At 32.7% G+C, this 16,570-nt stretch overlaps 1 protein-coding gene across 1 annotated transcript; it reads left to right on the top strand.

The window, feature by feature from the left end:
* The first annotated feature begins 12,428 nt into the window (after positions 1-12,428).
* Positions 12,429-14,335, top strand: LOC133178052 (uncharacterized). The gene has a single exon (XM_061312820.1). It carries the CDS (start codon positions 12,614-12,616, stop codon positions 14,333-14,335), a length of 1,722 nt encoding a protein of 573 aa, XP_061168804.1. The 5' UTR covers positions 12,429-12,613.
* Positions 14,336-16,570: the final 2,235 nt, after the last annotated feature.

Genomic DNA, 16,570 nt, shown 5'->3' with positions numbered 1-16,570 from the left:
ACAATTAGTATGAAAAACGTCAGTCAGCATTTGACTTAAACATAAACTGTATTTGCTGACAAGGTCATTGCATCGACCATAGAACATACGAAATGATGACTTTAAACGAGACTGCTGATATTCTTGTTTCATCAAATTGTTTGTCAATAATTTACCTCGTTTTAGAAATTGTACATACGTAGAGCATGCTCTTGCGTATCGAATCAACTGAGAGATATAAACCCCGTATGCGGGTGATGAAGGTATATTGCTGCACAAGTAAGGGTAGTTGACGATTGAAAAGTTAAAGTCATCACGTTTATCATAAACCTTGGTTGTTAGATAACCATTAACGTCTTTTTCAAGTAAAATATCCAAATATGAAACAGATGTGTCAGACTATGTGGTATATTTTATCTCAAGCTCACCGGGATATATCGTATCGACATAAGAATGGAAATAACCATTGTTAATTGACAATACGTCGTCGATATATCTAAATGTCGAGTTGAAGGCCACAACAAGTGCTTTCTTTTCACGTATAAGATTTTGGACAAATTCTGTTTCATATGAAAAATTATGAATACAAAAAAGGGTCTGCTAATAACGGGGCGCAATTGGTACCCATGGGAATTCCAATAGATTGTTGGAAGACCTATAATATAAGTCGACATATAAATGAACATTACTATTTTTAATTTTAAAAAAACGTCTCAATGTAGCTTAATCTCGAAATTGAAATCGAAATTGAAATTCACAAGAAGAGTTTTCTTTTTCTCACGTGGATTTAAAAAAACCTGATTCATAAGAATATGAAAACAGATCAGCTAACGAAGAAGCATAGCAGATGCCTATCTAACAAAATTTTATCCGGCTTTATAGGTATCACTTAATTGTTCTCCTTGTAAAAATATTTCTGTTTTTTTTTTTTCCCGTATCGCTTCAATGTTCAGAAGATTGATGATGTAGCCGTATTGACTTGCTGAGAGCAATTCAAGATTCGGAAAGAACTAGTGTTGTACGGAATTACGTCGAGGAAGGGATGGTGTTATCATAAAGGAATATAAACCAATAAAACAAGTTTTCAATTTTCTTGAAAACATAAAAAAATTCAATCAAATTTAGTTTTCATTGAAACCCCCCTCTCTTTCTCTCTCTACCTCTCTCTCTCCAAAGAAATCAAACTGTTCTACAAATTTCTGTATTCTCAAATTCTACACCGTCATTTTAAATTAGAGCGAGGACTCGTCATTTAAGTAGGGTACATATTGGGGGGGGGGGGGCTTGTCAAATTAATAATTCAATTTTTGCCTTCATTCTTTTACGCATTTCTCATGTGATCATATTGAATGTTAACAAATTATATTTCTAATTTAAATCTTGTGTTAATTTTAAAACACATACACAATGTAGTTGTGGAGTACAGGAAATTAAACAAATTCATGTTCATCAAAACTATCATTTTTCCCTTGATGTTGACGCTTTCTCCGGTATATTTATACATGTACATGTATGAAGAACTTCTGCCAAACTCTTGCAACTGATCCAAAATCAGACATAATCTTGTTTTATACTGAACAATATTTAAACTTAATCGTTGGTCAAAAATGAAAAAGAGTATGCAAGATGAATACATTGTTTTCATGTTGAATTGAAAACGTTTTACCTTTAACCCAGACAGTTTTCTCTTCAATTTCCCCAGCATATTTCGTCATCGAATCATTCGTTTTGCCATCACATTCATCTTAATTATGCTTAAAATTAAGTCGAAAGTGATTTGATGTAAAGTGACTTGATATATGGAAAGAGTTATTACTATTGCTCACAGCTATTGGGCAATGTATTGTGTACGTGTGATCCTTAGAGAACAAATTCCTAGACACCAATGACGTAAAGGGAAGTTTACAAATATCATGTGCATTTCTCGATAAAAGCGTTATTATCACTAATTAAAAAGAGTATTTTAATGCCACCACTAGAAATTACGTAATAATTCACTTTTTTCAACAAGTGTCTGTACTTATCTATTAAACTTCTTAAACATGCATTCATGGATCTTGCATATTTCTAGGAATGAAATTAGTATAATTATATTAAGTTTTAATTAGCTGACCGTTAGCAGGAGGGTTAGACTATATTTTCCTCTAAACATTTAGGTTTAACTGCTTTAAAAGGCGTAAAGGTTTCTGTACAAGCTGGAAACAGTTTATTATCTTTATAAACTGTTTTGGTCGTCAAACATAAATGCAAAATTGTCACAATGGAAGATTAGATTAACCAGGAAAATCACAAAATTGTCACAATGGAAGAGAAAATCAAATTCATCTCAGAATGGAAATGACCGTTCCTCATGTAGACAGAGTTGTCTTTCTTTCCGCTAACTTCAACGTTCAATGCTTGTAGTCGTACACTTTTAAAAAGATGGAACTTTTTTTACGTACTCATGTGTACTGTCATTGCACAGGTTAATTCTGGTTTTATATATAATTTCTAGCGTAAAATAAATCATCAATAATAAATGTCGTTTTATAAATAATTACTACATGTAGAAACCGATATTGTCATCAAACGGAATCGATAAACATCTAAAAATTTGTCGAAAACTACCTGTTTTCAATTAAATTAGTGAAGAAGGGAAAAAAGTATATTTAGCGGCTGCCATAAATTTCTCGAAAAATAATTTTTAATATTATTTACTGGCGCAGAAATATTCGATTTAAGGTACACATAAGAACGATAAAAATAAATACGGATCCTCAAAAATATCTTTGATATGTAGTGGATAGTACATGTGTACGTTACAAAGAAAATTACTTGTAATGTGCAAAAATTCAAATAACCTTCGAAAAAATGGTATTGTTGACCTTGAACTCAAATTTTCCTTTTCGTTCAGAAATTTGAAAAGGTAGGGGAAAAAAGACGGTGAACAATTTATACATGTAAAGGTACATGTACATATATATCTGGAAATAAATGTGATGTGTGTCATTTTCATGGAGGAAAAAAATCAACAACCCCCGAGAAATTATGAGTTATTGCCTGTGTAATTATACTGACATTTTCTACAAATTGACACCAATCTACTGAATCTAGAGTATTTTCCTCTTTGTCGGGAACAAATGAAACAAAGACGATAACAAGGAAACATTTACAATTTTATCAAATCCAAGAACACTTAGTCTTATATAAAGGGGATTCCAAATTATCATCAATTAAACGATGGGAAAATATCAAGAGACTATAAGTTTAGAAAAAAGGACAATATCCGTTTACTTTCCATTTAAAGTTCCCCGTGAAAAGAATATTTATTTCTTCCCCCTTGCGTCGATGATTAGGACTTCGTTGTCTTTTAGATTTTGTATTAAAACCACAGTGGTTTCTGAAAGAATTATTCTTTTCTCAAAAAAAAAAAAAAATAAATAAATCTACGTCGTTTGGTTGAAACGTTATCAAATTTGATGCTCGAGATGGAAAGCGATGGGGAAATAAGTCTGTTAACTTGATATAATTAGTAATCTTGATTTCAAAATATTGGGTATTCTTTAAAGAAGAGATTTTAATTTCTTACAAAGGCATTTAAATTCAATATATCCAGTTCTTTATGACTTTATACCTTTTCTTGTAGCAGTAAAGAAACAAAACACGAACTAGATTTCACGAAAAAAAAAAACTTTCCCCGAATTTATAATGTGTAAACGATCTTTCGGAACTTAAAAATTCGCAAAAGTGATGAAATTTTCCAGCTGTAAATGGATTTTATATGACTGTTAAATGTAAATTTAGTTTTAATGCAAAAGGACACATATATTTTGTACATCTTAATTCTATGTTTTGTTCCTGTCGCCATTGCCCCACCCATCCACTTATTCATGCTGGGAAATTTCATAATTTATTATCATTATTATAATTATTTGTTAAATGCCAGATAACTCTCGCTTTATTTTATGTCAAAACGTTTCTTTTGACACTGCTTTGTTTGCAATATGAAATGTTTTTAATGAACAAATAATTGAAATTTCATCGTACAAAAATGAAAATAATAAGAGGAAATTCGGGTTGAATATAAATTCATTAAAATTGTAATATCCATTATTGTAATAAATAAATCTTTTAATAAAATACATGACTAAGAAGATTGGTAAGATATTTGAAGTTACATGGATATTTCCTGTATAGAATAGGCAAGGGAAGTTAAAGTTCTCAATTTCGTTTTTCTGTTCTAATCCAGCGAACTCCCCACCAACCCCCACTATTTCCTATATATACATCATACATGTATATACCACGAAACCATTGAACTCCCCCACCCGTGGGTACCCACCCCCACAAATAAAGTTAGCCATATTTACAATTTATCATACAGATAATATCTTCTAAAAGTCCATAAAAGGGTTATTACATAAAGAATTTAATACTCGAAGGTTAACTCTACAAGGCACAAATTACAGGTAGATAGTTATGCAATAAATGTACATTAAGGCAATGATTTTCATGGAATGATTGACATTAGAAATATTCTATTAAAAGAGAAAAAAAATCTATCAGACACTACTTAATAGCCATCAGCAAGTTTCCAGGAGTAAGTCTTTATTATTTACGGAACACTATTTTAAAAGTGTCATGTAAATTTTGAATTTGCCGGGTTGCCGAAATACAAAATTTACAATGTTGTAAATTTTGTATTTACTACTACCCGTAAATTCAAAATTTACTCAACATGACAAAAGGGAAAATTCCCCCACAACATATATGGTAAGAAAAATCATTTTTTACCATGATCAAATCCACGATAAATAGTTGTTCTACTGTATATTTTTCAATTTTTCAACTAGGAGAAAAAGTTTCCTGGGGACAATATGATTGAATTTTATTCCTGTGTTTTCAAAGTGTTGATATCTCTTGTGCGTTGTAAAAGATATTTTCAAGAAAATAATTCATTAACTTTTCACTCTAATAAGGGAGTACGACCCAGCTTTGACGCTTATTGAATTTAAGTTCTTGATTGTTCATTCCAAATTACTTTAATTACAACTTAATCGGTGGTTTTACGACTTATTTCAGCTTCATTTCTCTTTCTAGAACTTATACAAAGCAAATCATATCAACCAAATACACTACTTAAGTGTTGATTACTTTCAACAAAGCGTAATTCAGATAGTCGACCCCCTTAATGTATCACACCTTGGAGAATTTTTGAGCTTCAAAAGCTGTCGTCTGCATCTAGACTTATTTCCGTCGGGAGAGCACCTCGCGCAGCTGGAAACGGCGCAAATTCTATTAACATTTCACGAGAGTTGCAGCACCATATGTTACGACGGAGTCCAGGCAATACGGTTGTCGCAAAATTTCCATTGGATGTTTCGACTCGAGGAAAATTGTTTGTAATTCGATTTACAAACGAATCTTTTTCTATTATGATCAAAGTCAGCGATGCCATGGTAGCATTATAGCTCTTTATTGTTGACGAGAGCGAGAAAGAGATTTCATCTTCAGCGCCGAGGTTTCAGATCGCTAGTGTGATGTATGAGTAGGGAGTGTCAATGCTATTTATTCTGAAGACCCAAGATAGAATTATAGCAACTTTTAACCCTTTACCAACTCTAATCAACACTGGGCCACACTTGGCGACTTTCCTAATCTACCATGATTAATTTATTTACTTTTTGTATTGACGTTTCTTGGATTATGTATATTTTCCAATTGTAACATTTTTTAAGTAATAACCTATGATATTAATTCTATTTTCAATTAAATAAATTCAATATTTACAAAAAGTGCATTAAATTTTCTTTTTTTAAGTTTGTCAAACAGTATGTGTTTCACTGCTTAGAAAAACATCATATATATACTTATATGTATGTATAATAATTAAATTTCCAGATCTGGCAAATAAATTTGAAACACCATAACGGTTCCGGGTAGGTTTACAAAAAAAAATCTTCACTTATCTATAAAAATTTAAGCAGAAATATTTCCCATTTGAAATCGGGATTATTCAAACTGGTCTGATCCCAATTCATTATCAATGAAAATGCACTGAGCGCAAAAACGCCTTTTCATTAAAACTCTTCCAATAAACGCTTAGGTTGAAAATAAATCTATACTTTTATTTTTTCTTTTCTTTAAAATCAAGATGATTCATATTGACTGTAATAGTTTAATCACTGTTCTACATGTACTGGTTTTAATGACACACCATGTTTAAGATTAAGGATTTTTCTCTCATTGTTAGTTAAACAATACAGATTTATTTGGTCGCTCTGTCTTAAAACGCAGGTTATGTCTTTTTAAGTGGCATTTTACTGGTGATTGAATTTTTTGAGATGATCGTACAAAAGACAAGAATTAATGGCTCATGATTTTAAAATCGCTTAACCAGACTCCGCCATATGCCTGGCCCTTGATGGACCCGCGTCTTGCTCGTGAGTATTCTTGCTGGGTCCACCGCTAGAACGTTTTCATCTGCATTGTAAATGATGAAACATGATATTTCAACATCTTTATCCACATAAAGGAGGTGTTTATTTAATTATGCACTACTTAATTTTCACATGTTAGCCATTTTAAGATAGTTTCACGCCGATCTGTACTCATTTTTCATCTTGATCTGTAAACTTAGACATGTTTTGGGAAACATGAGACTTCAATTTTTCTTTGCTAACACAGGGATAATTGTAGCGTTGTCTGTAAGATATATGGGAATCAAGAGATCTACATTATTTTTCACACAGTTCTAAAATTTATTTTTTCTGCGCCTGATTAAAGCTTATTGGCATTTCGTAAAAAATGACAGATCGTTTGATTTTTTTCTCGCGGATTTTTGTCAATCTCTACTTTTTTTCGCCCACGGTTAAAAAAACCCAAAGTTGAAAACCAGTCGAAGACTTACTGAAAATAGGGGAAATCATGGAAGAAATATTTATCACAAGGCTTTCTGAATATACATTTAATTTCTATGTTTTTCGACAAAGAAGAGGAAACCTTGAAAACAGTGTTAAAGTTTACTTTTAACAGACTTTTTAAAAATTTATAATACAATTTATATTTATTTCTAAGCACTTTTAATACTGATACAAAGTAAACTGGAACGAAAAGAATTTTCTCAGTTCCATATGTATACGTGTATAACGATTTCTTTCCCATTTCTAATCAGATTCCTTTGTTTTTGTTTTAGTTGTCAAATTGTTTTTCCCATTTCTATTGCAATTTCATACCAACAGAAAGCAAGACATTTACCAATTTGTTAAATATTGATGTTGACTTGAGGTCATTCATTTTTTCAGGTTCTAAGTAGCAGAAAATGCTCACAAAATCGTCAGTACCAGAAACACTGTCTTGGACAAATGCTGCTCAATGCCACTGGCTTTACCAGAATCACTGTCTTGGAGAAATTCCGTTTAATGCTGCTAACTTTACCAGAATCACTATCTTGGACAAATGCTGCTCATTGCCGCTGGCTTTACCAGAATCACTCTCTTGGACAAATGCTGCCCATTGTCACGGGCTTTACCAGAAACACTGTCTTGGACAAATGCTGCTAAATGCCACTTGCTTTACCAGAATCACTGTCTTAGACAAATGTTGCTCAATGCCGCTGGCTTTACCAGAATTACTGTCTTGGACGAATATTACTCAATGCCACGGGCTTTACCAGAATCACTTTCTTGGACAAATGCTGCTCAATGCCGCTCTGGCTTTACCAGAATCACTGTCTTGGACAAATGTCGCTTTATGTGGCTGACCTTACCAGAAGCTCTTTCTAAAATGACAAGTAGAGATGACTTTATCAGAAGCACTTTCTTGTATAAATATAGCTCCAACCCATCAACTCATTTCTTCTGATTTTAGTATGAACCAGTAATATGCTGATAATCCAAGTTTAACATGCACTTGATTAATTTAAATCTTTCTTTTTTTGTATTTTTGTTTTGGTTTGATTTTTTTTATTTGAGTATTGCATGATTTTGACTAGGTTTACTTTTAAAAAAGAAAAAAATTAATATAATTTTTAATTTTAAATTTTAATTTAATTTTGTTATTTTTTATTTATAAATAATTAGATTAGAAGTTTTTTTTTTTTTTTTTTTTTTTTTTACAAAAAACATTGAGAGAGAGAGAGAGGATTGTGAAAATAAGTCTTTCAAAGGTCTCCAGCTTTCATTAAAAGATTCTCTTTCAGTATTTTTTAAAGATATATATTTTTGTGATTCATACAATGTCTTAATAGGGGATATCAACCCACCTAAAGAAATCTTTCTGTTTGTACATTTGCATAGATAAATGTAATATTTTATTTGTAGAGCAATGATATTTTTAAGCTTGTAAGTTTTCCTCACAGAGCCCAGTAAAAATTCCTTTTTTGAAAAAGTTAAAGTAGAGTGGATTCTATCAAAACAGTGGTTTGCAAAATTCTCTAAGAGTCTGGACATGTTCACATTCCCACAACAAGTGTTCAATTGTTTCAGTTTCTGTTTTACAAGAGTACATATATTACTATCAATTTTATGCAGGAATGAATTCGTTGCTAGTATTTTATGACTTATTCTAAATTGGAACCACTGAAGTCTTGTGTTTTTTTGTAATTTTGAATGGAAGTAAAAATATCCTCTCCCATTCACCATTGCTCAAGTCAAAGACTCAATTCCAAGAGGTTTTACCCAAAGGTTCTATTATTTGTCTAATATTTCATAATAATCATGTGATTTTTTGGCACTCAACAGAGAATAAACATTCTCTGGAATATATTGATAAGTTACTTTGATAAATTATTAGGATCTCTGTTTATCTTTCTCAGCGGTTCTGATATTGCTGCTTTAATGCCATTATATTCAAGAAAATGACTGTGTTTTATCCCATATTTTGCATGCAGGTCATTCAAACTCATAAATGACCCATCTTCATAAAGTATGTCATTAATACATGAAATATTACATGAAAACCATCTTCTATAGAAAAAATGGCTTTTTATTAATAATTAAATTATTGTTTAGAAATAATGGTTCTAAAGAAAGAAGTGTGTCATTTTGTAAGGATTTGTCACAGAAGCTTAACCATGCATGCAACACATCCCTCCAAAATATATTTTTTAAATCATTCAATTTTTTGACAACATGCTCTTGCCCACAGTATACAACTTCTTTAATGTCAACATCTAAACAAGAATCCAACCAATTGTCCTGTAATAACAATTTTTTCATCCATACTAGTATTAAGGACATAATGAACTCTCTTACACTAATCATCTTGAGCCCCCTTCCTTCTAATTCATTACACAAATTTTCCTTTTCAGTCTTGAATTATTACTACCCATTACAAATGTATAGAAAATCTTTTCTAATTCTTTTATTTGTATTTCAGAGGGACTTGGGAAAGATGCAAAAATATGATTTAAGGTCGTCAGTAAAAGAGTTTTTGAAAATGATTTTAATAATATTAGAGAAGTATCATCTGCCAACATAGTTAACTTTTTTTTTCAGTATTCATAAACTGAATCCCTTTTATATCTTTATTGTTTCTTATGCTGATTGCAAGGATTTCTGCACAAATGAGGAATTGATATGGAGACGAAGGGTCTTCTTGACGGCAGTCTCTAAGTTAAAAGACTGTGATAGATTTCCTCCTTCATTAACAGCAGCTGTAATATTTGTGTATAAAATATCCATTTTCTAATGGAATTACTAAAATAAAAAAAAGGAAGGATTTCTGTATAAGAGACCAAGACAAGAAATCAAAAGCTTTTTCAAAATCTACCAGGAGTAAAAGTCCTGGTATATGTTCTTCCTCTGTAAATTGCATGATATCATATATCAATTTTATATTTTCAGAAATATTTCTTCCTTGTTTAAAACCTTGTTTGATCTCGATGAACAAGATATTAAGATATTTTTCATTCTATTAGCAATTGAGCCGGAAGCAATTTTACATGTATATACAGTAGTTAGTAAAGAGATAGGTCTCCAGTTTTTTTAAAAAAGTTGTCTGGGCTTATCACCTTTCGGTATACAGTTAATAATACAATGTCTTTGTGTGATACTTAAAGTATTGTTTTCATAAGCATAGTTAATGGACCTTACAACAAAAATTCCAAATGATTTCCAAAAAACTTTAAAAAAAACTCTGATGTAAAGCCATCCGACTTGGCGATTTATTTCGATTTCATATTATGGAGTGTTTCTGAAGCTTCCTTTCATATTAATTTACCTTCTGTATCTTTTGAAAGTTTAACAATATTTGGTAAGTTTAATTCATCATCAAGATTGATGTCATTTATAGAATTATCTATATTTCTGTATAAGTATTTATCATATTTTTTTTGCTTCATTCAGTATATCGGCTTGCTTATAAATAATGCTACTATTTTCTGTTTCTTATATCTTCTATTTCCTTATTTTTTCTTCTAAAGTTTCAACATTGTCAGCAGTAGTATGTATTGTTTCTTCAAGGTGTTTTATTTCTTCTACAAGTTTTTCTTCTTTTAGTTTTGTTAGTTTCTTTTTGTATGAAGAGTAGGAAATACATTTTCCTCTTATTTCCATGAGAAGGGTTTCCAAAAACAATTGGTCATTTATTGTAAAAGTTAATTCTTCATTGTTGACTCGTTGCAAGTTTTAAATATTAAATATACAGGTACAGTATACAGTTTTTTTTAACATTCTTAATGACTTCAATTATGGTATAAAGAAATTTCTCATCACTAAGAAGGGAATTATTAAATTTCCAAAGACCTTTACCTTTCTTAAAATCGCTAAAAGCTAAAGATAAACTAATCATGGAATGATCATACCTATAACTTGTTTCAATTGTACATCCTATTGCACTTGGCAATAGACTTTCGGAGATCAGAAAGAAATCAAGCTGTTTTGTTTTAGTGGATTTTTTTCCTTCATGTATACCTTTGAGTGTCTGAATGAAACTGTCTGTATACATGCATATCAATATAACCACCTTCTTCCATAAAATCAAGAACCTTTTGCCTTGCATTTGGATTATTTATATGTTTGTAATTATAATAATCCTGTCTTGGTTCAAAACAAGGTTGAAATCACCACACTTAATGACACTTTCACAATTAAAATCATCTATACAAGTTTGTATATTTTCAGAGAAGGCCGGGTTATCATTATTGGGGCCGTAAATATTACAAAGAAGCAATTTTTTTTTCATCAGTTTTGAATTCTAAAAAAAGATAATTTTCATCAGCATCCCCTTTTTGTTTTAAAATTTGTATATCAAAGTTATTATTAACGAGAATAACTACACCCCTCGAATTTGAGGAGAATGAGCTAAAATAACAATCAAAACCCCATAAATTCTGAACATTATTCTCAGAGTTGGGTGTAAAATGTGTGGGGTGTAAAATGTGTGTCTTGTAAACAGTATATATTATTATTTAGTCCTTTTAAAAAGTTAAAAACACCTTGACGTTTGTTGATATCTCCTAAACCCTGACAGTTAACAGATAAAATTTTTAGGTTCATCGATCTTTACTTGAAAATTAATGAAATATAAGAGAAAACGAACAGTATTCGAGTTCAAATGACCATTAAACATTACAAAATAGGAGCAGAGCAAACAAGGGCCTCTAAGACATCAGAGGTGGGATCAGGTGCCATGGAGGAGTGAGCATCCCCTGCCGACCGGTCACACCCGCCATGTGCTCCTTGTCATGATCAGGAAATAACGGAAAAAAACATCTGATTACCTTTGAAAGCGTAGAGCTATTGCACTTCGAAGTGATATAAGAAGAAAAGAAAGAAAGAGGAAAGCAGAAATAAGGAGTAAGACAAGAGAAACACATTTAAAGTTCAAAAATGGTTGGGTAAGACCCTAAAGCCTTTCACAAAACTGCGTTGTTGTAACCTAACCAGCAAACCCGTTGGCAGTCGATACCGGAACAGTCTCTACGAATAGTAGTACAAAGAGTCCTGAACGTGGAAGATAAATCCGGAATATTTTTTCGTTCATTTTTCACTTTCTTCTATCTTTTCATCGATATCATCTAGAATCTCAAATCTAACTTCCTGTTTATTGCTCTTTATTTCACCATAGACACTACAGCTGAAGCACCATGCGTTACTAATCCTCTGATGTTTTTTTTCAGGCGTACGGTTAGTATAACATCAGATTAGAAGTTGATTTTATATATCGTCGGAGGCCCTAAATTCGTTATGGTCCTAGAGTCGTGTCCCTTTTATTTTCCTCGCGTATCTCGCGAGATTTTGTCTGCGGTTGCGCACACCGTGAGAAAAATTTTACTACGATCGATTACGTCATATTTAGAACTGCAGACGACAATGAGGTCAAAACAGGTAAAAAAAAAATTAGTATGAAACAAAATTTTAGCTGATTTACTGTCAAATCCATTATTACCAAATAAGTATGACAATATAGTCCATTTTTTTAAAAATTACGACATATATTGACTGTGTCAGTGCTACTGTACGCTTTGTTTACATTATATCAATTGAAGTCACATGACTACATTGGAATTTGATAGGCCAAACAAAGTTAATTTTTCCATTCAAGTTGTATTGTTCCTTAGACATTTTTTTTCGACGATGGATTTGTTTGTTTGCTATTGTAGAAAAGTCCCAAGCCTCACAAAAGAAATTATAGACTTTATTCTCCAACACAAATGACAAATGCATATCAAATGGTTAAAGAAAAGAAAATGTCAGTTAGAAAAGCTTCAAAAATTTTTCGGGTGCCCGATACAACACTTAGGGACAGGGTTCTGCTAAAAGTTGACCCAGAAACTGCTGTTTTTGGTAAAACTCAAGTTCTAGACAACCTTGAAGAGGCCAATCTAGTCAATCATTTTAAAACAATGGCATCCTTTGGTTATGGGTATACCAGACAGGAATGCATAAATATTGCAACAGATTACGCAATTTTTGTGGGTGAGAGGACCCCTGACAAGCCATTTTCTATGAAGTGGATGAGAGGTTTTTTAAAGCGATGGCCTGAACTTAAAGTTTTGAAGCCACGAGGGTTAGAGCACGTAAGAGCAAAGATGGCTTCAAGTGAAACTGTGTCCAAATACTTTGAAAATCTTTGTAACACTCTCTCTAAACATGATCTGTATGGAAAGCCTCATCTCATTTTCAATGTTGACGAAAAGGGTATTTCTGTTGACCACAAACCACCAGCCGTGGTCGGAGATTCTGCTTACTGTCCCCAGTCAGTAACATCAGGTCGTGGAAAGACCATCACTATTCTTGGTGGAGGCAGTGCAAGTGGTGTCTCTATACCACCTTTTTTCGTCTTTCCTGGCAAACGGATGATGCCAGAGCTGTTGAGTGGAGCATCCCCTGGGGCTAGTAGCACAGTAAGCGAAACTGGGTGGTCAAACAGTCTAATCTTCCGACACTATCTGGAACACCACTTCCTGAAGTTTGTTCCACGAGATGAAGGACAGATCTTACTCCTTTTGGATGGACACAAGTCCCATGTGTCAGTGGAACTGGTAGAGTGGGCAAGTCAGAAGGGGATAATCATCTTTATTCTTCCAGCCCATACAAGCCATGTCTTGCAGCCAATGGATGTTGCCTGCTACGGACCATTTCAAAACATTTATAATAATCAGTGTCACAAGTTAATAAGGGAAACAACAGCAACAATTACCAGGTATAACATTTGTGAAGTCGCATGCAAGGCATATACAAAGGCACTGTCTCCTGAAAACATCCAGTCAGGGTTTCGTCGCACTGGCATTTACCCCCTTTGCAAAGATGCGGTTCCTTCGAGGTATTTGGTACCAGCAGAAGTTTTCAAGGGCCTGGCCACTGAAATTAGAAATGAAAGCCAAGAGAATGAAAGAGGATTTGAGCAAAAAAAGGAAGAAAATGTAGAAAATTATGTGGTAAAGTTACAACAGAAAGAGAACCATCTGAAGGAAAAAAAGAGTGCTGGAGAAATGAAAGTGAGGAAAACAATGAGCAAGATTGTTTCAGGGAGAGAAATCTCAGAAAGCGTGTATCAGCGAATGAAAGATCATGCAAATAGTCAAAGGAAACAAGAGAAAGACATAGGGAGTAAGAAGCATCAGAGGACAAGTTTAAAGAAAAATGCACATCTTGATGACATACCTGGCCCATCAACAATGAATCTGACTGTCTCAAGGGATCTCCGAAACAGTTCAGACTCTGACAGTGATGTTGAGATGGATCCTTCTAAACTTTGCTGCATTTGCAAGAAGTTCCAGCCAGATGAGCTGAAGAGATGCATTTCCCTTGTATTTGTGAAGTGGGCGCAATGTGACAAGTGCAGTCATTGGATTCACTTGATTTATTGTTCTCCAATACGTGTTGTGCGAAGGAATGATCAATTCTTTTGCCCACATTGTAATGCAGAGTAACATATTACTACTGTTGCTGCTGTTTATTGAATTTGACAGTGTTAAATTCAACTTAGTTATATAAGTTTTTAATTGTTAAACTGAAAAAAATTAATTCATTGTAAAGATTGTAATAATTTGTCTTTAAAAATGTTGACACACAGTTAACTTTCAGTTAAAAAATGAAAAACGCATATATTCATTCTCTTGGCCTTTTTACTTCAATTTCCGCTGACGTCACGACCCTAGGACCTGCTTTTCAAAATGTCGCCGGGTAAACATCGGTAACTTAAACGAGATGAAGACAATCAATAAGGCGTGATTTTTTTATTTGACCAGTTTATTGCAAAGAAAAGAACATGTTTAATTAAGGTATGATTTACGAAATGAAACAGCATATCAAATTTATTTACAAACAGTCCCGATCAAATAAGGGTAACGACTCATGGACCTCCGAGGATAAAGTGTTGCAGCAAGGCCTGTTGGAAGATGTTTAAATACACCTGTTGCTGCTGACCCAGAAGACGGGTGAACAAGGCGTGCAGAATGCATATAGCTTCAGATATAAAAAATCATATTAATTTGTGAATTAAGTATTTAACATAAAGTTCTCATGAAATTATGATCAACAAAATTTTCTGGGGAAAAAGATCTTGGAAAAAATTATTCTTTTATTAAAAAAATAAAATGATATTCGTGGGATTCGAACCCCCTAACAATAAAAATCACATTGTTTGAGACTAACACGCTAACCACTAAGCTACACAGCTCCTAATGAAAAGTGGCATTTAAATCATATTTGTGATATGACCCTTGACTTAATGGATTTCTCAGAAAGATGTGAATGCTTTGTCATAAAAGTATAGTGGGTCTTTGCTTCATGTTTTGTAAACCAAAAATGTACATTTTTCATGCAAACTTTTAGGATTAACTTTCAAAACAATGGAGCGAAGAACCACTCATATCGAAAAATTTTGTTAAAGAACCAGAAATTGATCCTTTTGTCCTTTTTAGCGTGTGTATGCTATTTCGTAGGCAAATAATTTCAGTCTTTGCGAGATTTTTGTAAATTGTAGAGATTTTACATGAAGTATAGTTTAATGTTAGATGAAATTTCAAAGAAAATTTTGATATACACGTAATTGAGATTTTTTTTTCACTTCATGTTTGTCGCACTATAGGCACTTCGCCCGCCTTGTTCACCCATCTTCGTTGAAAATTCTATCTGAGCGGTGCAAGTTGATGTTTTTATGTTCTGATAGAAACTATGACCTGACCCCATTGTCAAATATTTACATTTTTCAAAAAAAAAATCTTGTTTTAATCTCAGTCCTCATTGTTTGGCACTCATTCAGATTAAAAATGATAAATTCACGAAAAAGTGATTTAAATAATAATTACCAGTAACGTGTTTGTTCTCAGATGTTGTAGATTCTTATTACCCTTATTTCTATGCAAAAATACTGAAGTGCTCTAAACCCAAGAGAAGGTCTTATCACAAGGATTACACATTACACAAGTATGAAAGCCCTAGCACAAACCATTCAACAGTTATTACCAAGGTAAAAGTTAGGTAAAATTTGGAAAAAAATGGTCAAACTCCAAGGTCAATATGTTAAATATATAAACAAAGAAAGGTCTTGCCTCAAGAAATACACATGTGAAATATGAAAGTCATAGCTCCAACCAATCAAAAGTTATGGGCAAGGTTAAGGTTTTTGCGGACATACAGACAGAGCAAAATCTATATGCCCCCGAATCTTCAATTATGAGGGCATTATAAACAAACCAATAACCAAAAATTTAAAATAAATGAACTTGCTTGGACCTACAGTATCTCTTGGAATAGCAGAGATCATGGAACAAGAAAGTAAGACTTTGTTTGTATTAGGGAAGATTTAGGGAATAGAGTAAAGCTTTTAACTCTAGGATATCAGAAATGTTTTGACGAATAAGATATCACATTCTAGCAGTCCAAGAAATGATAAAGCAGCATTAACCCTGTAACCAAACCTTATTCCTTGCCGAGTGTATTGCATTTAGAGTTGTAGAAATATAGTCTTCTATTAAAGCAGCATCAACCCTGTAACCAAACCTTATTCCTTGCCGAGTGTATTACATGTAGAATTGTAGAAATATAGTCTTCTATTAAAGCAGCATCAATCCTGTAACCAAACCTTATTAATTGCCAAGTGTATTACATGTAGAATTGTAGAAATATAGTCTTCTATTAAAGCAACATCAACCCTGTAACCC

This window comes from Saccostrea echinata, unplaced genomic scaffold (genome assembly GCF_033153115.1).
Source record: "Saccostrea echinata isolate AGI-Se365-2 ecotype Australia unplaced genomic scaffold, CSIRO_AGI_Sech_v1 ptg000002l, whole genome shotgun sequence".
Classification (NCBI taxonomy): domain Eukaryota; kingdom Metazoa; phylum Mollusca; class Bivalvia; order Ostreida; family Ostreidae; genus Saccostrea; species Saccostrea echinata.
Note: the sequence above shows the minus strand (reverse complement) of the source record. Positions and strands in the feature narration are given on the sequence as shown.

Coding starts and splice junctions, on each gene's coding strand:
- LOC133178052 (XM_061312820.1), top strand. CDS start 12,614: ATGACAAATGCATATCAAATGGTTAAAGAAAAGAAAATGTCAGTTAGA.